The 25411-nt window shown below is 52.5% G+C and overlaps 1 protein-coding gene across 8 annotated transcripts; it reads left to right on the top strand.

The window, feature by feature from the left end:
* Positions 1-713: 713 nt before the first annotated feature.
* On the top strand, positions 714-24514 carry A4GALT (alpha 1,4-galactosyltransferase (P1PK blood group)). Of its 8 annotated transcripts, none has more exons than XM_088025398.1 (6): positions 715-775; positions 1980-2275; positions 14263-14484; positions 20877-21017; positions 21817-21877; positions 22604-24514. In XM_088025398.1, exons 3-6 carry the CDS (start codon positions 14382-14384, stop codon positions 23709-23711), a joined length of 1413 nt encoding a protein of 470 aa, XP_087881524.1. In that variant the 5' UTR covers positions 715-775; positions 1980-2275; positions 14263-14381; the 3' UTR covers positions 23712-24514. The 8 variants fall into 8 exon arrangements, with proteins under 8 accessions (XP_027971125.2, XP_087881524.1, XP_087881523.1 ...); XM_088025397.1 differs by having other exon boundaries at positions 1651-2275; XM_028115319.2 differs by lacking the exon at positions 715-775 and adding an exon at positions 1326-1824.
* The last annotated feature ends 897 nt before the right edge of the window (positions 24515-25411 follow it).

The raw sequence follows: 25411 nt of genomic DNA, 5'->3' as shown, positions 1-25411 counted from the left end.
TGGGAGGCTGCAGATGGGTGGTGGGAGCCCATGGGAATTTTCTTCTGATTCATTCATTCAAAGGCACCTACTAAGTGCCAGGCTGTTCCAGGGCTGGGATGGAGAGTTTTCATGTTCTCAAAGGTGGCCTGGGGACCAGTCATTGGCTGAGGGGGAGGAGGAGCCCCGAGGAGTGAGGACACCACAGCCAGCGGCCAGTGGACCCGCAGGAGAGTGAGCGGGGCCAGGACGCAAAAGCAACAAGGGCCCTCGGAAGTTGTGAAGGTTCAAGCAAATAAGTGAAATTCGGTAAAACACTGAGCCACGCCGCAGGCCCAGCGTTTAGCACCAGTCACAGCTGGGGCATGGGGTGGGGAGGTTCAGGAGTATATTCTAGGCTGTGGCATCAGGCAGGCCCGGGTTCCAATACTGACACTGCCCCTTCTCAGTTGCATGACCTTCAAGTGACTTAACGGGCCGAGCCTCGGTTTTCTCATCTGTTAAATGGGGAAATCGGATTATAGGCCCACACAGTAGGCGACAGGGAGGCCAGGGGAGTGCTCCGTACCTGTTGACGGCGGTCCAGCCCCGGCGCCGGGAGCAGCGGGGACGCGGGGGGCCGAGGAGCCGGGACCCAGCGGGGGCGGCGGGCGGGGCGGCGCTGACCACGCCCGGGCCGGAGGGGCGGCGCTCCCGCCGCCGGACTCGGGGCACTGCCTCCCGCCGCCGCGCCGCCCGCCGGCCCCCGGGGCCAGCTCGTCCGCCGCCGCCGCCGCCGCCGCCGCCGGAGCCGGAGGTACCGGGGACCGCGCGCAGGGGGCGGCGGGGGGGGGGGCTCCCGGGTGCGGCCCTGGGGGCGCCCCGGGAGCGAGTAGGGGCGCCGCGAGAAGGCGGGGGCGGGGGTGGGCTGCGGAGGGGGCGGGGAGGGCTGGGCCGCCGCCCGGGCCACCTGTTCCGGAGGGACATCTGCGTGCGCACCGACTGGGCGCGGCGGTCCGCGGCCAGCTGCGCCCCGAAGTTGAGCGCGGCGGCTGCACCGGCGCCTGGCCGGCGAGGGGAGGAGCAGCCCCGCCCGGGCCCGGGTCCCGCGCCGGCGGAGAGGGTCGTGGGGGCGGGAGGCCCGGGGGCGAGGCGCGCCCCTCCGGTCCGGGGCGCGGAATGGTCTCGGGAGGCCTGGCCGCTCCGCCGCGCTCGCTCCTGGCCCCCGAGGGGGTGCGGCTGGGAGAGCGCCGGGGAGCGGCCGGCTGGAGGGGAGACTGCCGGGGGCGGGAGGCGTTGGCCCCGGTCGAGGGGGGCCGAGGGGGTGCCTTGGCTTCGGAAGTGCCGAGGCGGGGGGAGGGCGCTGCAGGTGGAGGGAAGGGCCTGGGTCGGAGCGCCCCTTCCCCTTCGCAGGGATCCCGACCCGCCGACGACCCGTCCTTCCGGCTCGCTTCGCTCCCTCCCTCCTAGCCAGATGGGAACCCCTGAGTGGGAGCTGTGATGTGCTTGGGAGGGGCTCTGGCAGGGGTCCCTGAGTCCACTGCCCTTCGCTGCTGGGGGGCGGGGGCGCTTGCCTCAGTTTCCTCATCTGACACCCTGGAATAGACGGTCCCACCTCCTGGGCAGACTCAGCTGAGCCTCTGGCTCTGAGAGGGTTAAAAGCCGTCTCCCCTGCATCCACCCCTCCCTCAGAAGGACACCCTTTGCGTCTCCTGTCTCCCCGAGATGCTGAGTGATTGCCTGCCCCTCGCAGGCCCCTTGGGGGCCGGCAGAAGCAGGGCTCAGGTTCGCCAGGACTCTACCCTCCACAGCTACGTCTGCGCTCCGTGTTCCCGCACAGAGATCCCCTAAGGGGGACTCCCCCAGGTGGGCCCAAATACAAAAGAAAGGGAGAGGCGAGATGGAATCTTCTGACAGCTCGCTATCAGAGGACAGACTCCCAAACAAATTCTGAAAAATGTCTAGAGGGCAAACTCCCAAATAGAAATTCTGAAAAACGTCTCCTTTCCTTATTCCGACAGAAGCTCTTCTAGCTGCCTAGGTTAGAGGTCCAAACTGGGACAGGGGGCAGACTAAGAGAAGGTGGCTGCCCGGGACATTTGCGACAGGACTGGAAGTAGGGACAGATGAGAAAGGGAAACTTGAAATGTGGAAACAGCTCTTTCCTGCCCACCGCCTCCCTCCCCACCGGCCGCTGCCCCTCCTGGCCCTCCGTCCACGCAGGTGGGCTGTAGGGCTCTACCAGCCACCTGCTCACCCAAGCTCTGCACCTGCTGTGCCTCTGGAATGCACTTCTCCCAACCTTCGGATCTCCTAGGTGAGCTCACAACTTCTGCTAAATGCCCTGTGTTTTCATTGTGCCACTCCTCTCCAGACTGGAAACTTCTAGAGGAAAGGAACCTTACCTGAAACCTCAGTGCCCAGCCCAGCACATAATCAGTGCTCCCTAAATGTTGCTTGGAATGAATTAACTGTAGGAAGTAGGGGGGAGATGCCATATTTGCACCACTCGGAGAATCCTATTGTTAAGTTTTGCCATTTTTGCTGAACTTTTTAAAAAATACTTTTTAATATATTTGAATATATCTTGTCTATAGAAATTTTCAAATTCCTCACCTCTCTCAAACCTTTTTTTATATTTTTTCAATGTTTACCTGTGTTTTATCATGTTAGTTAAGGGAACACATTGGAAATTTAGGCTCTTTGGGATAACGTTACGTTGAACTTTTGCACGTATACATTGCCCGATTTTTCCTGGAAAGAGCATCACCTGGTCGTCACTGCATTTGAACCTCTAGAAGGGCTCTACCTACAGCCAGCTGGCTCTCCAGAGGGCCTGTACCGTTTTGTACTTCCTCAGGCTGCGAGTGTGCGTTTCTTGTTATTTCCTAGAAATGAAATTGCTGAATCAAAGAGTATGAACGGGGGCGCCTGGGTGGCTCAGTCGTTAAGCATCTGCCTTTGGCTCAGGTCGTGGTCCCAGGGTCCTGGGATCGAGCCCCGCGTCGGGTTCCCCGCTCTGCAGGAGGCCTGCTTCTCCCTCTCCCACTCCCCCTGCTTGTGTTCCTGCTCTCACTGTCTCTCTCTCTGTGTGTCAAATAAATAAAATCTTTAAAAAGAAAAAACAAAATCGCTTCTCGGCCTTTTGGCTAAGATCAAGTGTAAAAAAAAAACAAAAAACAAAGAGTATGAACGTCTAGGATCTTTGTGTGGTTCCCACCCCCCACCCCACCCCACCCCCGGTTTTATTGAGCTATGACTGACACGCAGCACGGTGTAAGCTGAAGGTGCACAGAGTGATTTGGCGTATATATGTACCTTGTGAAATGACCACAAAATGTGAGTTTCTGATTCATTTGTTTGAGCTCATCAGGGAGGTATTTGCCTCTTGTCTGGTCTCTTGGTGGCAAAGACCTTCCAGATTATCGTTTGGCTTTTATTTTTGCTGCTGCTGGTGTGTGTTTTGAAAGAGCACATTTTTTCTTTTTACTTTACTTTGTGTGGGTGCTTTTCGATAAAGGAGACTTGGCTGCATTTATGAGCTGACAGGAAGGAGCCAGAAGACGGAGCGGCTGAGTCCCAGAGGAGAGGCAGGTCCCTAGATTGAGGTCCCAGAGGATGCAGGAGGTGGGGGTGTCTGGCACTGGTCAAGGGAACTTCTGAGCTGGTGAGGACAGGAGGAAAAAGGGAAGGGCCCGGCTGACCCCTTATGAACTGGCTTTGATCTTCATGTAGAGGGAGGTGGAAAAGCTCAGTGGAGAGAAAAGGTTCTGGTCCTCAGGCCCCCAGCTCCCAGTGCTGTTTGCAAGCCTCATCCCCTGGAGTCCGCCCTGCTTCCCTGGGAGGTAGCAGGTGTTACCAACCCCTCCCTCCCCCAACGGACAGACTCCCAAGGGAGGGGAAAGTGCCTTGTTCAGGTTCAGTCAGCTGATGAGTGGCAGGCATGCACGCAAAGTTGGCTCTTCTGGCATCAACTGCATGCCCTTGAGAATCTCCCTCCTCTTGGTGCCTCCATTTCTAGTAGATCTCAGGAAGCTGCACCCATCTTACTCAGTGAGTGAGAGTCCCTTCCTCTCCTGTCTTGTTTTCCCTCTGGACAGACCTCAGTGGATCCAGAAGCTTCCAGTGGAAGCTGAGTTGGCCACAGGACTAGAAGAGCCCCTTCCCTTCTGGCTGGTGCCTGCACACTCTGCCCTGTGCCCACACTCTCCAGCAGGAACCCACCGCACATTCTGGAAGTCAGACCTGTGCAAAGTCTGAATTGGCAAACGGGGAGCTAGGTGAACAGGCGCATGAGAGTGAAGCAGGAGAAGTGGTCTTCGCATTCACCCAACAGACTTGATTTGAAAGAGCAGAAACCCTCGTCCCAGATGCAGACACAGAGCCCAGAAAGGTCCCTGCCCCCACCAGCTCTCCAGTTGTCTGAGGTCTTCATTTGCACCTTCCCATCGGGTCTCCAAGGCAGCCTCCTGAGTTGGGGGGTGGGCCATGGATTGAGCCCTTACTAGGTGCCAGACACTTTATTATTTAACCCCCTCTGCAGGGGCGCCTGGGTGGCACGCTCGGTTGAGCATCTGTCTGCCTTGGCTCAGGTCATGATCCTGCCAGCCTGGGATCGAGCCCCACATCCGGCTCTCCACTCGGCAAGGAGTCTGCCTCTCCTTCCCCCTCTGTCCCCCCACCCCCCACCCCTGCTCGTGCTCTCTCTCAAAATAAATAAATAAAATATTTAAAAATAATAAGAACCCCCTCTACCATCCAGGGCTATTCTTCGCATTTTACAGATGAGGAAACTGAGGCTCAGGGTTAAGTGCCTTTTCTTTATTGCGGTGAGTTTGAGCCTCCGGCTCCAGAGCAGTCCCAGGTGAACTTGGCTGGGCTACAGGGAGACTCCTTCCACTTGACGAGGAGCGTTGGAATCCCAGCTGTGCCTCGGTTCCCTCAACTCGTAAACTGTAGTTTGTAAGAGCAGGGCTTATCGGGAGGATTAAATGAGTTACTCCGCGAAAACCACTTTGACCAGTGTGTGCAGAGTAAGCCCTCAGGAAATGTATACCATTGTTACTATTAAGCAGGAGCTCCATGCCTGTCGGGGAGCCTTTCAGAAATGTCAGCTCAAGCAGCTCACCCCTCCCCTCCCCTCCCCATGCCTAGGGTAATGGGAAGGTGGGCGAGTCCTGACACTGGAAAGAATACGGACTTTTTTTTTTTTAAAGATTTTATTTATTTATTTGACAGAGAGAGACGCAGCGAGAGAGGGAACACAAGCAGGGGGAGTGGGAGAGGGAGAAGCAGGCTTCTCTCAGAGCAGGGAGCCCGATGCGGGGCTCGATCCCAGGACCCTGGGATCATGACCTGAGCCGAAGGCAGACGCTTAACGACTGAGCCACCCAGGCGCCCCAAGAATATGAACTTTTTATTTTTATTAAATTTTTTAAAGATTTTATTTATTTATTTGACAGAGAGACACAGCGAGAGAGGGAACACAAGCAGGGGGAGTGGGAGAGGGGGAAGCAGGCTTCCCGCGGAGCAGGGAGCCCGATGCGGGGCTCGATCCCAGGTCCTTGGGATCATGACCTGAGCCGAAGGCAGACGGTTAACAACTGAACCACCCAGGCACCCCCTTTATTTTTTTTTAAGATTACTTATTTATTAGAGAGAGAGAGTGCACGTACTTCAGCGGGGGGAGGAGCAGAGGGAGAGAGAGAAGCAGGGTTCGATCCTAGGACCCTGAGACCATGACCTGAGCCAAAGTCAGATGCTTAACCGACTGAGCCACCCAGGTGCCCAGAGAACGTGGAGTTTTAAAAACCTTTCAGGAGACAAGATAATGATCCGTACCTACAACTTTAAATTCCGTTTCCTTTGACCCAAGAGGCTCGTTTCTAGGAACCAGTCCTACAGAAGTAATTAAGGATGTGCTCAAAGATGTGAGTGCTAAGATATTCACCACGGCGTTGTCCGTAAACGCAGAAAGATGGAAACCACAGTTCCAGGAGTCAGGACAGGAAATAGGCAAAGTGAAGGATGGAACTGCCATATGAGATTCACTGTTGCCCTGAAAAATTAGGGTACAGAGCTGTATTTATGGACATGAAATGAGGGCATAGCGTACGCTTTCAAGCAGGTTTATCCCAGTACAATTTACACATCGTCACACGCATACAGTTTGATGAGTTTTAGGAGATGTGTATGGTAGGGGCCCAGCATGTTTTTAAGTGAAAAATAAAGCAAGGTATAGAACAGTACGTGTAATAGGATCTCCCTCTGTGCGCATGCGGCTCTGGGTAAACATCGCTCCGTGTCTGCAACCGCCCCGTCTGGCAGGTCCCCGGCAACATGGAAGCATGGGGAAGGGACCGAGAAGAATATATGTCACGTGCTTTAGTGACCTCACACCATCTTCGGGGCAGAGTAAAGCAGGTGTCCCTGCAGGGTGGTGACTGGACACACACACAACCCCTCGATTGTGGAAATATGGAGACAATACGCAAAGGCATGAAGCCACGACTCTAATCACCCGTCACCCATGCAGCAGGGAACAGCATTTTGGTGGACTCCGTAGCAAATGGCAGCTCTTCTCAACTGTTCTGGTTAGGAGGCTGCTGGGCAGGGGAGGGGATGCGGGCCGTCTTGGGAAGCGGGAAGCACGTACTGCAGAAACGTGGAAATCCCAGAGCCTGGTGGGTTTGAGCGATGGAGTTGGTTTTCCTTTCACGTTTTTACCATCATGTTCAAGGGCACCTGGAGCATCAGGATGGTTTTCCTTCATGCCTCGGTCCTCACACACTGATGGTGCCCTCCCTAAGTTACTGTCATTTACACCTCGGGAGAGTGGGTGGCGTGTGGCTAAGTGCCCACGTTCCTCTGCTTCCAGTATCCTCCATGGCCAAATGCACCCTGGGCATTCCCAGTGGGACTCACCCGGGGCCCTGAGGGTCTGCCCATAGTCTAGGCTGTGGACGAGGCCTGGGGTTTGGGGTAAGTGCTGCTCACATGCCCACTCGTTTGGAAGGTAGCCACGAGTGACAGTGTGTGTAGTGGGGATCCAGGCCACAGCCCAGAGTGGGAGTTGTGCTGAAATCCAGGCAGCTTCCTGGAGGTGGCCTGCTCTGCTCACCTAGGTCAGGAGAGACTCAGGGAGGAAGGACCGTCCAAGGACTCAGAGCAGACATCCCTGGGTGCAAATCCTGCCTTCCATGCTTATTAGCCCTGCTGCAGTGGGAAGGTCGCCTTTCCTCTCTGGACCTTCATTTTCTCAAGTGTGAAACGGGGCTGTAGTGGTAGACGTGAAGACGTAAGAGTGATCAGTGCTTGGCAGGGTGCCTGACGTGTGGTGTGTTCTTGGCAAGGGGCAGCTCTTCCCACATATTATGGTTAAGAGGTTGCTGGGGAGGGGAGGCTGGAGGGATGTTTTAAGGGAAAGGAAAGAGCATATTGCAGAAATCTGGAATTCCCAGAGCCCGATGGCTTGAGCAATCTGGCAGAGGTCAGCCTCTGGAAGTTGTGGGCCTGGGGAGGGGCAGGAGCTGCAGGGGAAGGCCTGGGTGGCTGGGGCTGTGGAGACCTGCTTGGGGCCGAGGCAGGAAGCCAGGGAAGAGGTGGGGGGTGGTAGGCCTGAGGCAGAGGACAGAGTCTGAGCTGGGCTGTGGTCATGGGGGCTGACATGGGAAGGAGAGATGTGTCAGAAAGATGTTCCAAGAGGGGCTCTCCCCCTAATTTCCCAGCCCTCCACCCCCCTCTCCTCTGGACTGTTCCAAGAGCCGCATAACTGCTTTCTTGTTGCCACACATGCCCCGTGGTTTAGTCTCAAAAGCAGCCAGATCCCCAAGATCTCTTTAAGACATACGGCACACTGGAGCCCTTTCCTCCTCAAAAGCTCCCAATGGCAACCCTCCCAGTCAGAGAGACAAATTCTTCCAGGGCCCTTAAGGCTCCCTATGACCTGGTCTCCTCATTATCTCTCTGACTTCCTCTCCTGGTACCTTCTTCCTCCCACTTTACTTACTCGGCTATTCCAGCAACACCTCAGGCACACATGCCCCAGGACCTTTGCACTCACCGATTTCCCTCCTGGGACACACTTCCCCCAGCTAGCCCTAAGACTGGTCCTCTCACTTTCTTCAGCTCTCTGCACAAACGTCAACTTTTCAGAGAGGCCATCCTTACTGGTCTGTGTGAAGTAGCACCCCCACCCCTGGGCCTCCCAGTCCAAGCTCCTGGCTGCATTTTTCCACATAGCACATTGTCATCCACCTGATGTATTTCTTTGCTTATTAATTTTCTCCCACTAGAATTTCAGCTCCAGGAAGCAAAAGACGATCGGCTTTGTTCACTGCTGTCTATTTCCAGATCTTGGAGTGGGGCATGGCACATAATGGGTGTTCAAGCATTTGTTGAATGAACGATCAGGGGACTGTGTGTGATGCCTAGGACTTGATGGGTTTCTTTCCAAGATTTTTGTAATCAGGTTGTAATCAGGAACTCTCTTATCTGTGAATTGTCATCCTTCTGGCCTTATTATCTGCCTGTGGCTCTTGGCCTGGCACCAAGGGGCAGGTAGCCCTGAAATACCCTGTCTGGAGAGGTCAACAAGGGCCACCTCTGATGGAATGAACAGAACTAGTGCCGGAGAAACTAGATTTGGAAGGTCTTTCTAGAATGGTCCTTAGAGATTGTCTTTTCCAAGCTCTTTATTTTACAGGTGAAGAGATTGAGGCTCAGAATTGACGAGAGAGAGGTCAGACTCCAAGATCACAGAGCAGGTGTGTAGAAGATGGCAACCAGGTCCCTTGCTCAGGCAATATGCAGTTAGCAAAGACTGTTCAGACTAAGCATTCCCAGTATGGGCAGTGCCGTGTGTGCATATCGTGCAGGGCAGGGTTGGTGCTCTCGTGTGTTGCCAATTATTTGTAATCTGTAATACAGTAAAAAAGGAAAAAGTGAAGCAAGCTGGGAACTTTTGTTCCAAATAGAGTGAACTCAGGACTCTTTAACTCAGGCTGGACCTTATAAAAACCTTTTCTGTGGGCATTTCATTTGCCAGCCATGATCTTATCTGATGAAGATTTCTCGCTGCTACCTGTGCCTGTGTGATTGCTGGGCACAGCAAATGACCAGCACAGAAATCTCCTCCATACCCAACCATCCTGGTAAGCGTGTGTATGCACATGCCAAAGACAGCAAATGTGTAGGAGTCCGGATTCATGGTAGCTTGTGCTGCCTGAACTGCACATAAAGCTCAGGGGGGTTGACTACACCCTGCTCCTGAGAAGCCAACCCCAGGCAGCCTGATCCTCAATCCATCCGGAGTGACCCTGGCAGGGAGCGATGGCCTCAGGGAAAGAGGAGAGGTCTGCGACTTGGGGGCAGATTTACCTGCGTGCAAATCCTGTCTCCTGTGCTTACTAGTCCTGCAGCTTTGGGAAGGTCACCTTTCCTCTCAGGGGGCCAGGAAAGAGTCGGGTATTTCAATATGAAAAGTCAAAGGTATGTGACCTTGTTTTGTACCCTCAGATGGTGAGGCGGGACATGTCAATTACACTTCCTAACCGTTGTAATCAGCACCCGCCTGTGGTTTGCAGTTTGCAAATGGCATTCTCCTGGGTTAGTTACCCTATCTGATCTTGGCTTTGTGGGCAGTTTAGGGATAATTTACTCATTGGTTCAGAAAATATACATTGGGCCTCTGCTATGTGCAAGGGCCTGTGCTGGCCCCAAGGGATGCAACAATGAGTAAAACAGCCTTCGTCCCTGCCCACTGAGAGCCGATGTTTACACGGTATCAGTGTGTTTTTGTGTATTTAATCAGTCCCTTCAAAAAAGACCTTGGGTTGTTTTCATTCGGTGGCAGTTGAAAACAACCTGTGACCTGTACGAATGACACTTATCTACAGATAAATTCACAGTGGTGTTACATGGTGAGAGGGTAAGCGGTTGTGTAATTTTGATAGACGTTCACTTGCCCTCCACCACTGGAGTCGAACCATTTAGCATGCCTCGCAGCCCTGCGCAGGGTGCCTGTCCCCTCACAGCCTGGCCAGGAGAATGTGCTGTCCGAGTTTTGGATTTTTGCCAATCGGACAGATGGGGGATGCTATACTGAGTGTTTCGATTTGCATTTCTCTTACTTACAAAAAGATCCTCACTCTTGCTTACGTATTAAGGGGCATGTTTTGCATGTGTATGAACTGGCTTTGGCCCCTTTTCTTTTGTGTCTGTTGGTTGTCTTCTTGATTCCTGGGAGCCCTTTAGAGGTTCGGAAAAATCGGACCTTTGGGATCCGAGCGGGACAAAACTTGCCCCAAGTTGTCCCTTGCATTTTGGCTTTGCGGTTGGGATTTTGGGGGAGGACATTGGAGCAGTCAGGCTTTTTCAAGGAGTCAAAAGTACTCTTCTTTTATGGCTTCTGGACGGATTTCGTACATAATTAAGAAAACTTTCCCAACTCTGAGGTTATAAAGGAATCCGTCGTGTTTTGTTCTAAATGTTTATGGGGTTTATTATTTTACATTTGGAGTTTATCCTGGGGCATGTTCTGACATGTGAACCCAGCCTCTATTCCAGTTGCCCAACACCTTAGAAGACTGATTTTACTGGGGCGCCTGGGTGGCTCAGTCGTTCAGCGTCTGCCTTCGGCTCAGGTCATGATCCCAGGATCCTGGGATCGAGCCCCGCATCGGGCTCCCTGCTCGGCGGGAAGCCTGCTTCTCCCTCTCCCACTCCCCCTGCTTGTGTTCCTGCTCTCGCTGTCCCTCTCTCTGTCAAATAAATAAATAAAATCTTTAAAAACAACAAAAAAAGAAGACCAATTTTACTTTACTAACTGGGGATCCTGCCTCCATTGGCCATGCAGGGACTTTATGATCGCTGTGATACTTTTAGTCTCATTGCCCTGTTTGTTCAGCCGCTAAGACTGCATTGTTTTTGTTTTCTGGTTTTTGTGTTTTCCAAAGGCTGCATTGTTTTAAGTATCAACTTCATAGGATGTTTTAATATCTGAAGAACTTCCAGTCCTTCCTCTTTTTTCCCTCCTTGTCGGAGTTTTCCTATAGGTCTTCGCTTGTTTATTTTGGCATATGAACTTCAGAATCGATTTGTCAAATTCCAAAATCACATATGTATTTTTGCTTTTGTTTCCTTTGCCAGAGAAGACATATCGAGAAATAATGTTTCTACAGCTGAGGTCAAAGAAAGGACTGCCTGTGCTCTGTCCTAGGAATTTTATGGCTCCATGTCTAACAGCTCGGTCTTTAATCCATTTTGAGTTTATTTTTGTGTATGGTGTAAGAAAGTGGTCCAGTTTCATTCTTTTGCATGTAGCTGTCCAGGTTTCCCTAGACAAGAAAAGAGATTCTTTTCCCCATTGCATACTCTTGCCTCCTTTGTTGGAGATTAATCGACCATATAAGCATGGGTTTGTTTCTGGACTGGTCTGTTCCATTGATTTATGTGTCTGTTTCTTGTCAGTTTCCATAATGTTTTTTTTTTTATAAAGATTTTTATTTATTTATTTGAGAGAGAGAGAGAGAATGAGAGATAGAGAGCACGAGAGGGAAGAGGGTCAGAGGGAGAAGCAGACTCCCCGCTGAGCAGGGAGCCCGATGCGGGACTCGATCCCGGGACTCCGGGATCGTGACCTGAGCCGAAGGCAGTCGCTTAACCAACTGAGCCACCCAGGCGCCCAGTTTCCATAATGTTTTGATGACAACAGCTTTGTTGTATTTCTTGAAATCTGGGATTGTGGTACCGCCAAATTTGTTCTTCTTTCTCAAGATTGCTTTGGCTATTCGGGGTCTTTGGTGGTTCCATGCACATTTTCAAAAATATTTTATTTATTTGTTTGTCAGGGAAAGAGCGAGAGAGGGCACAAGCAGGGGAGAGCGACAGGCAGAAGGAGAAGCAGGCTCCCCGCTGAGCAGGAACCCCGATGCAGGACTCGATCCCAGGACCCTGAGATCATGACTGGAGCCGAAGGCAGACGCTTAACTGACTGAGCCACCCAGGCATCCCGGTTCCATACTCCTTTTAATACTGTTTGTTCTAGGTCTGTGAAAAATGCTATTGGTATTTTGATAAGGATTGCATTAAATATGTAAGTTGCTTTGGGTAGTATGGATGTTTGAACAGTATTGGTTCTTCCAGTCCATGAGCATGGAATATCTTTCCGTTTGTGTCATCTTTCATTTTTTTCATCAATATTTTATAATCTTCAGAGTACCAGTCTTTTACCTCCTTGGTTAAGTTTACTCCTAGGTATTTTATTCCTTTTGGTGCAATTGTAAATGAGATTGTTTTAATGTCTCTTTCTGCTACTTCATTATTAGTGTGTACAAATGCAACAGATTTCTGTATATTAATTTCTGTATAGCCTGTGACTTTACTGAATTCATTTATTAATTAGTTCTAGTAGTTTTTTGGTGGAATCTTTAGGGTTTTCTATATATAGTATCATGTCATCTGCAAATAGAGTTTTGCTTCGTTCCTTACCAGTTTGGATGCCTTTTATTTCTTTTTCTTTTCTGATTGTTGTGGCTAGGACTTCCAGTACCATGTTGAATGAAAGTGGTGAGAGTGGACATCCTTATCTTGTTCCTGATTGTAGAAGAAAAGCTGTCAGTTTTCCCTCTTGAGTATGATGTCAGCTGTGGGTTTTTCATAATGGACTTTATTATGTTGAGATCTATTCCCTCTAAACCTATTTTGTTGAGAGTTTTTATCATGAATGGATGTTGTACTTTGTCAAATGCTTTTTCTGCATCTATTGAGATGATCGTACGGTTTTTGTCCTTTCTCTGGTTAGTATGATGTCTCATGTTGATTAATTTGTGAATACTGAACCACCCTTGCATCCTGGGAATAAATCCCACTTGATTGTGGTGAATTATTTTTTCCCTGTCACACCCCCCACAATGATTTTTTTTAAATATATTGTTAGATTTGGTTTGCTAATATTCTGTTGAGAATTATTGCACCTATGTTCATCACACACGTGTTGTGGCATCTTTATCTGCTTTTGGTATCAGGGTAACGCTGACCTCATAGAATCAATTTAGAAGCTTTCCTCCTTCTATTTTTTGGAATAGTTTAAGAAGAATGGGTATTGGGGCGCCTGGGTGGCTCAGTTGGTTAGGCGTCTGCCTTTGGCTCGGGTCATGATCCCAGAGTCCTGGGATCAAGCCCCACACTAGGCTCCCTGTTCCGGGGGGTCTGCTTCTCCCTCTCCCTCTGTGCTCTCTCTTTCTCTCTGAAGTAAATACATTTTTTTAAATCTTAAAGAAGAAGAAGAATAGATATTAACTCTTCTTTAAATATTTGATAGAATTTGCCTGTGAAGCCATCTGGTCCTAGACTTCTGTTTTTTGAGGGTTTTTTGATTACTGATTCAATTTCATTACTGGTAATCTGTCTTTTCAAATTTTCTATTTCTTCCTGATTCAATTTTGGACGGTTATATGTTTCTAGGAATTTGTCCATTTCTTCTAGGTTGTCCAATTTGTTGGCATATAATTTTCCATGGTGTTCTCATATAATCCTTTGTATTTCTGTGGTATCAATCATTTTCTCCCCCTTCATTTCTGATTTTATTTATTTGAGTCCTCTCTCTTTTTTTCTTGATGAATCTAGCTAAAAGTTTGTCAATTTTGTTTTCAATGTTTCATCAGCTCTTAAAAAGAAAGTCTAGGGGCGCCCGGGTGGCTCAGTCATTAAGTGTCTGCCTTTGGCTCCAGTCATGATCCCAAGGTCCTGGGATCGAGCCCCGCATAGGGAAGCCTGCTTCTCCCTCTCCCACTCCCCCTGCTTGTGTTCCCTCCCTCGCTCTCTCTCTCTCTCTCTCAAATAAAATAAATAAAAATCTAAAAAAAGTAAAAAATAGGGTAGAGTTGGGTTTTGCTTGGGATCTAAATCAAAAATCTTTTACTTCGTAAAGATAAGTGACTTAAGCCTATTTGTATATATTGATATCACAGGTGTCTTTGGTCTTTCCGTCGTATTGTGTGTATGTACCGAGATATGTCTTCGCACACGTGGGAGGGCTATATTCTTTATTCTTTCACTGTGTTTAAGAAAAAAAAGAAAGTCCCTCTGATATTTGGGAAAGCTTGTATTTTTGTTCTGGTGGCTACATTTATATTTACACCTTTATATAATACTCTTAGTTTCTTCTTTCTTTAGACAGTATTGTTTCTCTTCTATGAACAATAAACTTAACTTGTTTCCCTTTCTCTTGCCACCGTCCCATTTCAGCTGACACTGTACTGAGTGATAAGTCCTATCTTCTTTCTGCCCTAATCGTCCCAGCAGGTCTTGGTCAGGTGGTCCTCACGACAGTTGCCGTTGCCTAGTTAGGCACGCGAAAACCTGAAGCAGTATCAGCAGCTTGGGAGAGCATTCTGGAGACAACCGTGAAGCACTTTTGAGAAATGCTGCGTGGCCCACACGTGATGCTACAGGAGGTGATCCTGTGTGGGAAAACCCTTGGGATCGAGAGGCGCATGCTCTTCCGACCAGGTGCCCCTTGGTTAGGTGATTTTAAAAATCTGACTAAACCATTTTTTTTTTTCCAAGACAAAAATTCTGCGTGATAAGAAAGCAGAGTGACGTTGTTTCATTGGCAGCACTTTAAGTTTTTTTAGCGGGCACATCACATAGTGATGCATCTTACTAGATTCGGTAAAATAGGGCAGTGTTATCCTTCTTATTGCTGCCTTTGTACTTTAAATATGCTTAAACTTCTACTGTTGGATTTTTAGCTCTTACCTCTTGCCATTAAAGATGAGGTAAGCACAGAGCTCGTTCCACTTTCAACCTCCTTTCCCCCTTGCCTACCAAGTTTTGGGTAGTTGTATTGTTTACATGTTGTCTGGCTAGAAAACATTTTCATTCCATCTGTCATCTTTATTCCTACCCTTTCATGGGGGAATATATTCAGCCCTCTTATTACAGTTCTTTCAAGCACCACTTGGTTGAATGAAGTTGATTCCTCGGTTTTCCTCAGAGGAGCAATCTTGCCGAAGTCATACTTCAAAGCTGTTGGCGTGTAATCTTTATATGTATTTCTTTTTTAAAAAAGATTCTGTGTATTCATTTGAGAGAGAACGAGCCGGAGAGAGGGGCAGAATAAGAGGGAGAAGCAGACTCCCCGAGCCCGATGCAGGGCTCGATCCCAGGACCCCAGGATCATGACCTGAGCTGAAGGCAGAAGCTTAACCAGTTGAGCCACCCAGGCGCCCTATAATCTTTATATTTAAAGAACAACATGGCTCTAGGTTAATCTTTGGCTCCAACTTTCTTTCCCTGATGACCCTGTAGGTGTTGCCCCACTATCTTCTGTCTTTAAATGCTGCTGTGGAGAAATCAGATAGCAGCCTGATTCTCCGTCCTTCGTTGATGGCTTGGGCTTTGCATGTCGCTATCCAGAGATTTATCATGGTACCTTTAAAGCCCAGTGATTTTACCGTCCTGTGTCTTGGGACTTACCATTCTGGGTCACTGTTCTCTAGTACATGGTGTGCCTTTTCAATTCATGAAATCGGGTCTTCCCCTATTTTGGGAAGGTTTTCCTAAATTATAACTGCAGAGCTTTATTCTATTCATTCGTTTCCATTTCTTCTTTAGGAGGCCGGTTGTACATGTGTTGGGCCTGCTCTGCAATCTGTTCCATTTTGGTTTTTTGGTTCTTTGAGTATCTCTTTTGAGTATTTCTGCTGGATTTTGTTGACTTTTTCTTACTTTAATTTTTATATCTCTTCCTGTACTTTGTCTGGAGTCTGTTCTCCTGTGTATTGCTTGTCGTTCAGTCTTTGTTTCTGAAGTAGCCTTGTATTTTCCTTCTAGTTCTTTCCTGAGGCCTGTCAGTTCTCACATCACATGTCACCCTCATGTCTTGCTGTCACTTTGCCTGACCATTTCTTCTTCTGCTCTTGTATTTCTGCTTTTTGGTCCACCTTCATAACTGGAATTACTTTTTAAAGTTGTTTTTTTTTTTTTTAATTCATGCTGTAATTTTGTATTAGGATTTTTATCTGTTTTATGGAAATTTTTTTTTTTAAAGATTTTATTTATTTGACTGAGAGAGACACAGCGAGAGAGGGAACACAAGCAGGGGGAGTGGGAGAGGGAGAAGCAGGCTTCCCGCGGAGCAGGGAGCCCGATGTGGGGCTCGATCCCAAGACCCTGGGATCATGACCTGAGCTGAAGGCAGACGCCTAACGAGTGAGGCACCCAGGCGCCCCTGTTTTATGGGAATATTTTTTGTGGTGAATTTTCCTTACACATAAGAGAACATTAGTATTCCTTTCCCTTTTCATTCTTGGAGCATCTTTGTATGGACGCTGTTTATTTTTTTTATTCCTTTAACTGTTTTTCTTTTTTAAATATTCAAATTGGTTGAATTTTCCTGGATCAGCACTTAATAGGAGGTTTTGGTGGAAATTGGGAGAGAGGCCAGGGTAGTTCTCTCTGTTTCTCTGTTTTTATGGAAAAGGATTATTCCTTTAAAATACAACCTTTCTTGGGGTGCCTGGATGGCACAGTTGGTTAAGTGTCTGACTCTTGGTTTCAGGTCAGGTCCTGAGCTTGAGCCCTGTGTTGGGCTCTGGACTTAGCATGGAGTTGACTTGGGATTTTCTCTCCCTCTCCCTGCCCCTCCTGCTGTGCGTTTTCTTTATCTCTCTCTCAAATAAATAAATCTTTTAAAAAATAATAAAAAATAAAATAAAATATGACCCTTCTCTGGATCCACTGCCCTTTTGCCTCACAGAACTCAGCTGGCTTAAAGGGGCCACCTGCCTCTAAACTTGAACTCTCCTGGTTCATTCAGGCTACAGCTCACTCTCTGACTTACTCATCTTCCTTTTAGAAGCAGTGATTTCTGCAGTCTTCCACTTCTGGGCCCCTCTGCACCCTGTTCCTCCCCAGCTCACTGCTGTATCTGCTGGACTCAGGTGCTTTGGGCCTCATTTACATGTGGGTTGGGGTTTATGGGTTTCTCATGCCCCTAGTTTCACTAAAGCTGTAGCTGGTGGTTTATTTTCTCTTTCCCCTGTTGCTCTATATGACATCAGCAGAGGAGGAAAGATTCAGAACCAAGAATCTGCCCTATTCCTATTGGAAAAACAAGTCTCTAGCTCCCTTATTTTGTTGGTAATATCTCCCAAAGAGCAAGCCACTGCCTTCCTGATTTCTGGCTTTAGAACATCTTACAGACTTTGGAGAAGAAACATTTTATAACCTCTGCTCTGAAAACATCCATTTTTACAAGGATCACCTTCTAGTAACTGTAACTCCGACTTCTTGAATAGAAATATTTATTTATTCCCTGAAAGATGGGAGGGGGTGCGGGGGCAGGACAGCAGACCCTTCAGGAAGGATTTTCAAGCTCTAGGTATTGATTCTTCCCACCAAGGAGGGTCTGAGTTCCTGATCCTGTTCTGTCTCCAGAAGTATCCCTGCTTTCAACTTGGTAGACTCTTCTCTCATCTCTGTCTCTCTTTTCGTGTGTGTGTGTGTGTGTGTGTGTGTGTGTTGGTTGACGTGACAAGAAGTCCAGGATGGACCAGCTTCAGGCATAGCAGAATCCAGGTGTAAAGTTGATGTCATCATGCATCTCTTTCTCTCCATCTCTTGGTTTTGCTTGCCTCTGGGCCAGCTTCATTCTCAGGCAGGCTCTCCCCTCCTGGCTCCTGGCTCAATGTTAGCACCTCCCTTAGAGAGCACATGACCCTGCTTGGCTTGGATTTGGGTTACGTGCCCTCCCTGAGCTACTCACTGTGGCCAGGAGAACGTGGCACAGTCATTATTAGGCAGATTAGAATCGTGTGTGTACCCCAAGAACTAGAGAGGGGGGTCTGTGGGGCAGAGGTGGTTCCTCAAAGGAAATCAGGCTACTGTTATCAGAAGAAGGGGGAATGGATGCTGGGCAGGCAAAGCCAGCAGAGAGCCACCCCATCTCCACTGGTAAACCCCACTGCAAATGACATCTAACCATTTTCTCTTGCCATGCAGAGGCCCACCGAGGCACATTCTCCATGGAGCTGCCATTTCAGTGATACTCCAGGCAGTGTGTGTGACCCGAGGGTGGCTCTGAGATTTCAGGACAGGGGGACAAAGAAAGGGGGTGTTGTGGAATAAATGGTGGCCTCAAAGGAGATATGTCGTGTCCTACCCCCTGCAACATGTGACTGTGAGCTCCTTTGGAAAAAGGGTCTTTGCAGGTGTTACTACATTAAGGGTCTTGAGATGAGGAAGTGATCCTGGATTAGCCAGGTGTGGGCCATAGTCCAGTGACAAGTGTCCTTACAAGAGACAGAGGAGGAGAACACGCACAGAAGAAGGCCACATGAGCCCAGAGGCAGAGACTGGAGGAAGAGGCCACAAGCTCAGGAGGGCCTGGAGCCACCAGAAACTGGAAGGAGCAAGAAACGATTCTCCCCTAGAGCTCGAGAGGGAGTCAGGTCCTGCCAACACCCTGGTTTTAGACTTCTACTCTCCAGAGCTGTGAAAAAATAGGTGCCTGTTATGGTCATTGGTTTCAGTCGCTACAGGAAACCAATATGGGGAAGCTGATCAGAGTCGAGAGTTGGGTCCCTCTTCTGTTTCCTTGGTTTTGTGGTTTGCAGCTTCTGCTGGGCTGTCTGCCTCCTGAAGCATCTCAAGGAAGACCTGGAGGTGGGGCACTCCTCGCATGGGGGCGGGGGCAGGAAGAGCTCCCTGAGGGCGGCAGCTCCAGCTTCCATGGCTGTGTGACCCTGGCCGAATCCCTTTCCCTCTCTGGGCCTCTGGGAGCCAGGCAGCACCGATCCCGGCAACAAGCGGTTCGGCATGGGCTGTGTCTGACCATCACCATGACTCTGCTCTGTTTGGCAGTCACAGTCCGCCAGCACCGGGCTGAGCTGGTTGGACACAGGAGCCAAGGGAAGGTCAGAGGTGGAGTTCCCCTACTGTGGGCCATCAAGGAGTGACAATCTTCGGGCAGAGGAGCCATTTCTAGGCACTTGGGCCCATACCGATGCTCCTGACGGCAGAGGGGGGCGGGGCCACAAAGCTGGTGGCAAGGGCCCAGCCAACGGGGGGTGGTCGGGCCTTTGGCCTTTTGACCCACCAGCTGTGTGCATCTCACCCTCACTTCCTGCCTGGGGGGGGGGGGTCCTGAGGAGCTCAGAGGAGCTCAGAGCAGGGAAGTGGCCACAGTCAACAAGCTAACTGGAAACACCTCCCTGTTGCAGAGGGTGGGGGCAGTGGCAACATGCCAGCCCCTGCTGACAAGGTCCAGGACTTGGGCCGCAGCTGCGAGGCCCATCCCGGGGGGCCAGGAGCATGCTTTGGACCTGAGGTCACACGGGTACTGGGCTGTGGCCAACTTGGCCCTGCGCACAGTTTCTATTCCTGGGTTTTGGGCTCCAGGACCAAATACGGCACTGCTTGGGACTGGCACTCTCCACTGGGGCAGGCGCGGGCTCAGGTGGCACATCCTGCCACCCCAACAGGCCCAGACCCCACCCCATCCCACGGAAGAGCCAGATCATCCCAACACTGTGGGGGCCCCTGGGCGGCTGGGACCTCGATCTGTCCAACTCTCTGTCCACTGCTCAGTGTGGTTCACATTGGGTTAAAAATACCCAGGACCGAAATAGCCTCTCCTTGCAGGGGAAAACCAGGGCAGGGGAACACAAGGTTCTTGATTTCTATTGGCTCTGCCGCTCACGACCCAGCTGGGGGATCCCAGGCTGCTCACCTGACCTCTGGCCCCGATGCTCGTGGCTCCTTCGGTCACTCGCCGATTTGCTAACTCACTGACTTGCCCACTCTTTAATTCGCTCCTTCATTAATCCACTCGCTAATCATTCATCGATTCGCGCGCTCATCGATTCGCTCCTTCATTGACTCGTTTGCTCCTTCACTTACTCACCCACACGCTGAGTCACTCGCTCACTCGATATTCACTGACTGCACACCCAGCGCCATCTATTTAGATGCTGAGCAAAACACAAAAAATACCCATCTTCGTGGAGTGATGTTCCACATAAATAACCCGCACAAATGAGTACAAGATGTCCTGTATGCTAGATGAAGCACCGGGGACAGTGAACTCCACAGGAGGCCATGAAGTGACGGGAGGTGGGACTTTCGGGGCTGGGAGGCCCCCCAGGAAGATGATTTCCGAGTGAGGACCAGAGGGAGGTGAGGGAGGGAGCCAGGTGAACAGCTGTGGGAAGAGCGTTCCAAGCAGAGGGAACAGCATACACACAGGCCCCGGGAAGGCAATATGGGGGGGGGGGGCGGGGACGGGTTTGAGAAAGAGCGAGCCGGCGGGGCGTGGTTGGGTAGAGCAGATGATGAGGAGAGACGCGGGCTGTGAGGCCAGGGGTGGGGGACACACGCAGGACCTAGTGAACCTGGGCCTCCCACATCACTGAGGGTCTCACAGACAAGTGACATGTCCCGGCTTGTGTCTTCGGGGTGTCCCTCTGGCCGCTGGGGGAGTGGGTCCGTGAGGGAGCAGATCAGGGAGAGGGCGAGTCAGTTTGTGTGGGCCCACTGTGTGCCAGGCACTGAGCCGGGCTCCGGCAGGGGGAAGGTGCGCAGGCCCGCGTGGTGCTTACAGCGGCCCGTCTGGCTAAGGCCCTCCGTCAGTGTCAGCTGGCCAGGAAGCCACCTTCACCTGGCTCTGTTGGACCCTTTGCTCCATTTCAGCTGTCACCAGCGTCGTCCTTGTCTGTTTTCCAGATGGTTCCCCTCACGTGCTGAGAGCTCCCCCAGGGCAGAGCTGCAGCCTAGCTCTTCCCTTCTCCCAAGCACCCTCCCTATGGGGCCGAGAGAGCCAGTGAATCGGTGAACAGGTGACCCTGTGTGGCTGGGGGACGAGGCCTCCGTGAGCCCGCCACCCTCCTCACTCTGTGTCTCCCTGTGTTTTGCAGATGGATTTGTGGGTGCGGAGAGTGTGTGGAAGGGCCGTGTTCCTGTTGGCAGAGGAGTCTGGCTGCTGAGCCAGGGCGTGTCTCCCAGAGGGCTGCCGGGCTGCCGGATCCCCACCTCGCCGCCATGGGCCGCCCAGGCTGGTCAGTTACCAGCCAGTGACGTCAGCGCGGTTCCCAGCCCTCCACTGGGAGGGCACGCCAAAGTCTCGAGTCCCAGCCTCCTGGCACCACTCTCAGGCCGTGAGACCTGTCTGTCCTGGGGAGCGGTTGACTCCGGCCCCCGTTAGCCCCCAGGCTGCGCGGTCCCTCCACCCCACTGTGTGTCCACATTCCCTGGCCTCTAAAGTAGAAATGATCCAACCACCCCTGGGGTTACGGAGAGCCAGAGGGGGTGTGCATGGGGCACCGAGAATTTAGAAGACGCTGAGTAAACGCTGGCTGGGATTCTGTGACTAGTGAGAACAGACCAGGTGAATGTGCACCGAGTCCCCAAAGTGCCAGGCACGTTCCCACATCCCCTGCACCGTTTCTGTCCCAGGCAGGATGGTACAGTGTTGAGAGAGTAGACTCTGGAGCCGGGTGGCCTGGCTTCAAGCCCGCACCCCGCCACTTGCCTGCCACGGGACCGTGTGTGAGTTACCAGACTTCTCGGTGCCTCGAGGTCCTCACCTGTGAGATGGGGGTGATGATCACCACTGCACAGGGCGGCCGTGGGGGTTCAGCGAGTTAAATGTGTATGACGTCCCAGTCAGGCCACCTGGCACATGTGTGGTGATGGTCAACCCTTTAGTGGGTTCCAGTGTTCTTGCCCTGGAGGTGTGAGCTGAGTGAGTTGCCCCAGGTCTTAGCTGGTTCAGGCCGACTTGAGGTCCCGTGTCTCCCAGGTGCCCCCATAGTCCTGCCCTTGGGGACAGAGCCCAAGCCTATTTCCTCTCCCCAGCCACCTGCCGGGCCCCCAGGATGTTCTTGGTTGCTGGCCAGGTGGACATCACCAGGAGAAGGTGAGGGTCGAAGGGAAATAGTCCTAGGCTCCAGACCTGTGTCTATAAGAAGCACGGTCCAGGGCAGGGGCTGGGGAAGCCAGCTGCCCAGGAGAGAGACTCCATTGTGTCTGAGACAAGGGCTTTAGGACCCAGCATGCATCCCCGTGTGCCTGGAGCCCACTCGCCCTGCAGGCTTGCCTGCCAGGCCCTTAGCACGCCAGTGCCCAGGCCTGCCCAAGCCCCAGGCTTTTCTGCTGAAAGGTCCCAAGGCTACTTGGCAGTCTGCCCTCTTGGAGCAGCTCCAGGCCTGGCACAATTGTGGAACTGAATGGGGCTAAGGGGTCCGTGGGCTAGGCCTCGAATCACGGGCTGCCAGTGGCCTGAGGGGCCCAGGTGTCACGGGACAGAGAGGCCCGTGGGCCACGTGGTAGAGGCATCACTTCTGACAACCTCGCTTGTGCCAGACCCTGGCCTGGGCCCGCGATGGCCATATGTGGCAGGTAGCACTGGCTCAGGTGTCGGGAAGCGCCCAGGTGTGTCACAGAGAGCAAAAGGGACTCTGCCCAGACCGTGGCCCCTGGCCTGCCGTTCCCCTTTTGCAGGTGAGGAAGGAGGTGGGACTCAGAGCCAGCAGACCCGTGGGCTTTTGGAAGCCCGCATTGGCCGTAGCTGGTGCTTGTGGGAAGTGTTTTTCAGGCCAGAGATACCAGCACTCTGCCCGAATGTGATGCTCGTCTCTTGCAGACCAGCCAGTTCGTGCTGTGGCCTCCTGGTGTCATCTGGGGAGAACATGTCCAGGCCCCCTGAGTGTCTGCTGCGGCTGCGCCGGGGAGCCCCGAGGCAGCGCATCTGCACCCTGTTCATCATCAGCTTCAAGTTCACGTTTTTCGTCTCCATCATGATCTACTGGCACATTGCGGGAGAGCCCAGGGGCCAAAGAGAGTTCTCTAACTTGCCTGCCGACATCCCCTGCCCCCGACTGGGGTCCCCTACGCTGCTTTCCAGCACCCCGCCTCCAGGCAACATCTTCTTCCTGGAGACATCAGACCGGACCAACCCCAACTTCCTATTCATGTGCTCGGTGGAGTCGGCCGCCAGGGCCCACCCGGAGTCCCGGGTGGTGGTCCTGATGAAGGGGCTGCCCGGCGGGAACGCCTCCCTGCCTCGGCACCTGGGCCTCTCGCTCCTGGGCTGCTTCCCCAACGTCCACCTGCTCCCGCTTGACCTGGACGAGCTGTTCCGGGACACGCCACTGGCGGCCTGGTACGCGGCCCGGCAGCGCCGCTGGGAGCCCTACCTGCTGCCCGTGCTCTCCGACGCCTCCCGGATCGCGCTCCTGTGGAAGTTTGGTGGCATCTACCTGGACACGGACTTCATCGTCCTCAAGAACCTGCAGAATCTGACCAACACGCTGGGCACTCAGTCCCGCTATGTCCTCAACGGTGCCTTCCTGGCCTTCGAGCGCCACCACGAGTTCATGGCGCTGTGCATGCACGACTTCGTGGCCCACTACAACGGCTGGATCTGGGGCCACCAGGGCCCGCAGCTGCTCACGCGGGTCTTCAAGAAGTGGTGCTCCATCCGCAGCCTGGACGAGAGTCACGCCTGCCGCGGCGTCACCGCCCTGCCCTGCGAGGCCTTCTACCCTATCCCCTGGCAGGACTGGAAGAAGTACTTCCAGGAGGTCAGCCCCGAGGAGCTGCACCGGCTGCTCAAGGCCACCTACGCTGTCCACGTGTGGAACAAGAAGAGCCAGGGCACGCGCCTTGAAGCCACGTCCCGGGCGCTGCTGGCCCAGCTCCATGCCCGCTACTGCCCCACGACGCATGAGGCCATGAAGATGTACTTGTGAGGGGCCCGCTGGGCCACCCTCCCTGCACCACCAGGCGCCCTGACGGAGAAGGGCTCCTGGCCACCTTTCCTGGTGGGGGCGAGACGGGAGGGCCCGGGAGAGGGAGGCTGGAGTTGCCGCAGCCTAGGATTCGGGCAGGCTCGGGGGAGGGTGGGGAGCTGTTGGTCCCAGAGGTGTGCCTGGAGGATGCGCTGCAGGCCCCCGGATCCGCTCCCTTCAGGGTGAGGCCGGTGGGACACCCCCAGGCCAGTGTGCTTTCTCAGGGTGAAGGCAACAAGTGGGGGGGTTGGGGGGCCCCAGCCAGAATCAGCTGGAGTAAGCCAGGGGAGCCTCTGGGTCTTCTGGACAACACACCAGAGCCGTGCACGTCAAAGCGGCTTCCGGGATGTCACAGGGAGGCCAGGCTGGTGGGGGCCCGAGGTGCCCACAAAGAGAACATGGATGGAGAAGCCCCAGAACAGGGGTAGGAAGGAGAGGGGAGCTCCTGAGGAAAGGGGGGAGGCAGCAGGGGTGCACACCCAGCCTCGTGAGCCTGGGTTGAGGGGCCAGAGTGCTTTGCTCTTCTCTGCCTTTGGTTTCTTCTTCGGAGGAGCCGGCCTGGGGAGCCCTTTGGGGGAGGCTTGCCTGCTCACCCCATTCTCCTTTCCAGAGATGTTGCAGGGGTGCCATGCGCCAGCCGGCCACTCCAGGGCATGGCAGCATGGAGTTCTTTTGGCTCAGGAAAAGCATTTTAAGAAAACCACCCCCCACGCTGCCCACAATAAACACGGGATAATAAACATAATAAAAACAACTCCCTGACACCAAGTGCTTGGTGGTTGATAAAAGGAATCCACTCCCACAAGCCCGCATTAGCCCCATTCTGGAGACAGGGAAGCAGCTGGGGGGCCGTGTCCTGACATGCTTGAGGTCACTCAGCCCTGCCCGGAGAGCAGTCCAGGGACCCGGGGGGTGGGGGTGGGTTGGGGGGCCCAGCCGGACACCCCAGGAGCCCATTACCAGAGTAGGGGCATGCTGCCCCCAGGCCTAGAGGGGTAGGTGTCAGGGTCTGTGGGGTCCCTCCTGGCCCAGATCCTGGGAAAGACCGGAAGTGCCTTCCAGGCAGCCGCAGGGCTGGGTAGGAGGAAAATGCTCTCTGCCAGGTGTGGCCCCGGCTGGTTCGTGCTGAGGAAACCCTCTCTGGGAGCTGGGCATTCTAGCCAGGCTGGAGAAGCACTTCCCTGAGGGACCAGGGGTGCTGCCAGGCACTCTGGGAGTCGGCAGGCTGCTCTTTGGCAGCCGAGGGGGAGATGTTCAGAGACCTCTGGATTCTGACCTTCTTGGGCAGCCTAGTTAGGAAGTGAGCTCCCCGGCTCTAGGGGTATTCAAGAACAGGTGATACTTTGATGACAGCAATGGATTCCATGTCAGTTATTTCTCCAACCACAACATCATTCACGCTTTTTAAAAAAATATTTATTTGAGAGAGGTTGTGAATGAGAGAGAGAGAGCGCGCACGGGCCAGGGGGAGGGGCCGAGGGAGAGGGAGAAGCAGGCTTCTTGCTGAGCAGGGAGCCCAACCCAGGCCTCCATCCCAGGACGCTGGGATCATGACCTGAGCCGAAGGCAGATGCTTAACCGACTTTGCCACCCAGGCGCCCTAACCATATATACTTAAGCAAGTAAGACAGACGCCCTCATAGGTTCAAGCCTTGTGTAAT

This window comes from Eumetopias jubatus, unplaced genomic scaffold (genome assembly GCF_037043125.1).
Source record: "Eumetopias jubatus isolate StellerSeaLion01/CBP00866 unplaced genomic scaffold, mEumJub1_p1.0 scaffold_8, whole genome shotgun sequence".
Lineage (NCBI taxonomy): Eukaryota > Metazoa > Chordata > Mammalia > Carnivora > Otariidae > Eumetopias > Eumetopias jubatus.
Note: the sequence above shows the minus strand (reverse complement) of the source record. Positions and strands in the feature narration are given on the sequence as shown.

Coding starts and splice junctions, on each gene's coding strand:
- A4GALT (XM_088025398.1), top strand. CDS start 14,382: ATGCTGCGTGGCCCACACGTGATGCTACAGGAGGTGATCCTGTGTGGG. Junction 14,485..20,876: donor ACCAGGTGCCCCTTGGTTAG/GTGATTTTAAAA, acceptor TGTGTTTTGCAG/ATGGATTTGTGGGTGCGGAG. Junction 21,018..21,816: donor GCCATGGGCCGCCCAGGCTG/GTCAGTTACCAG, acceptor TCCTCTCCCCAG/CCACCTGCCGGGCCCCCAGG.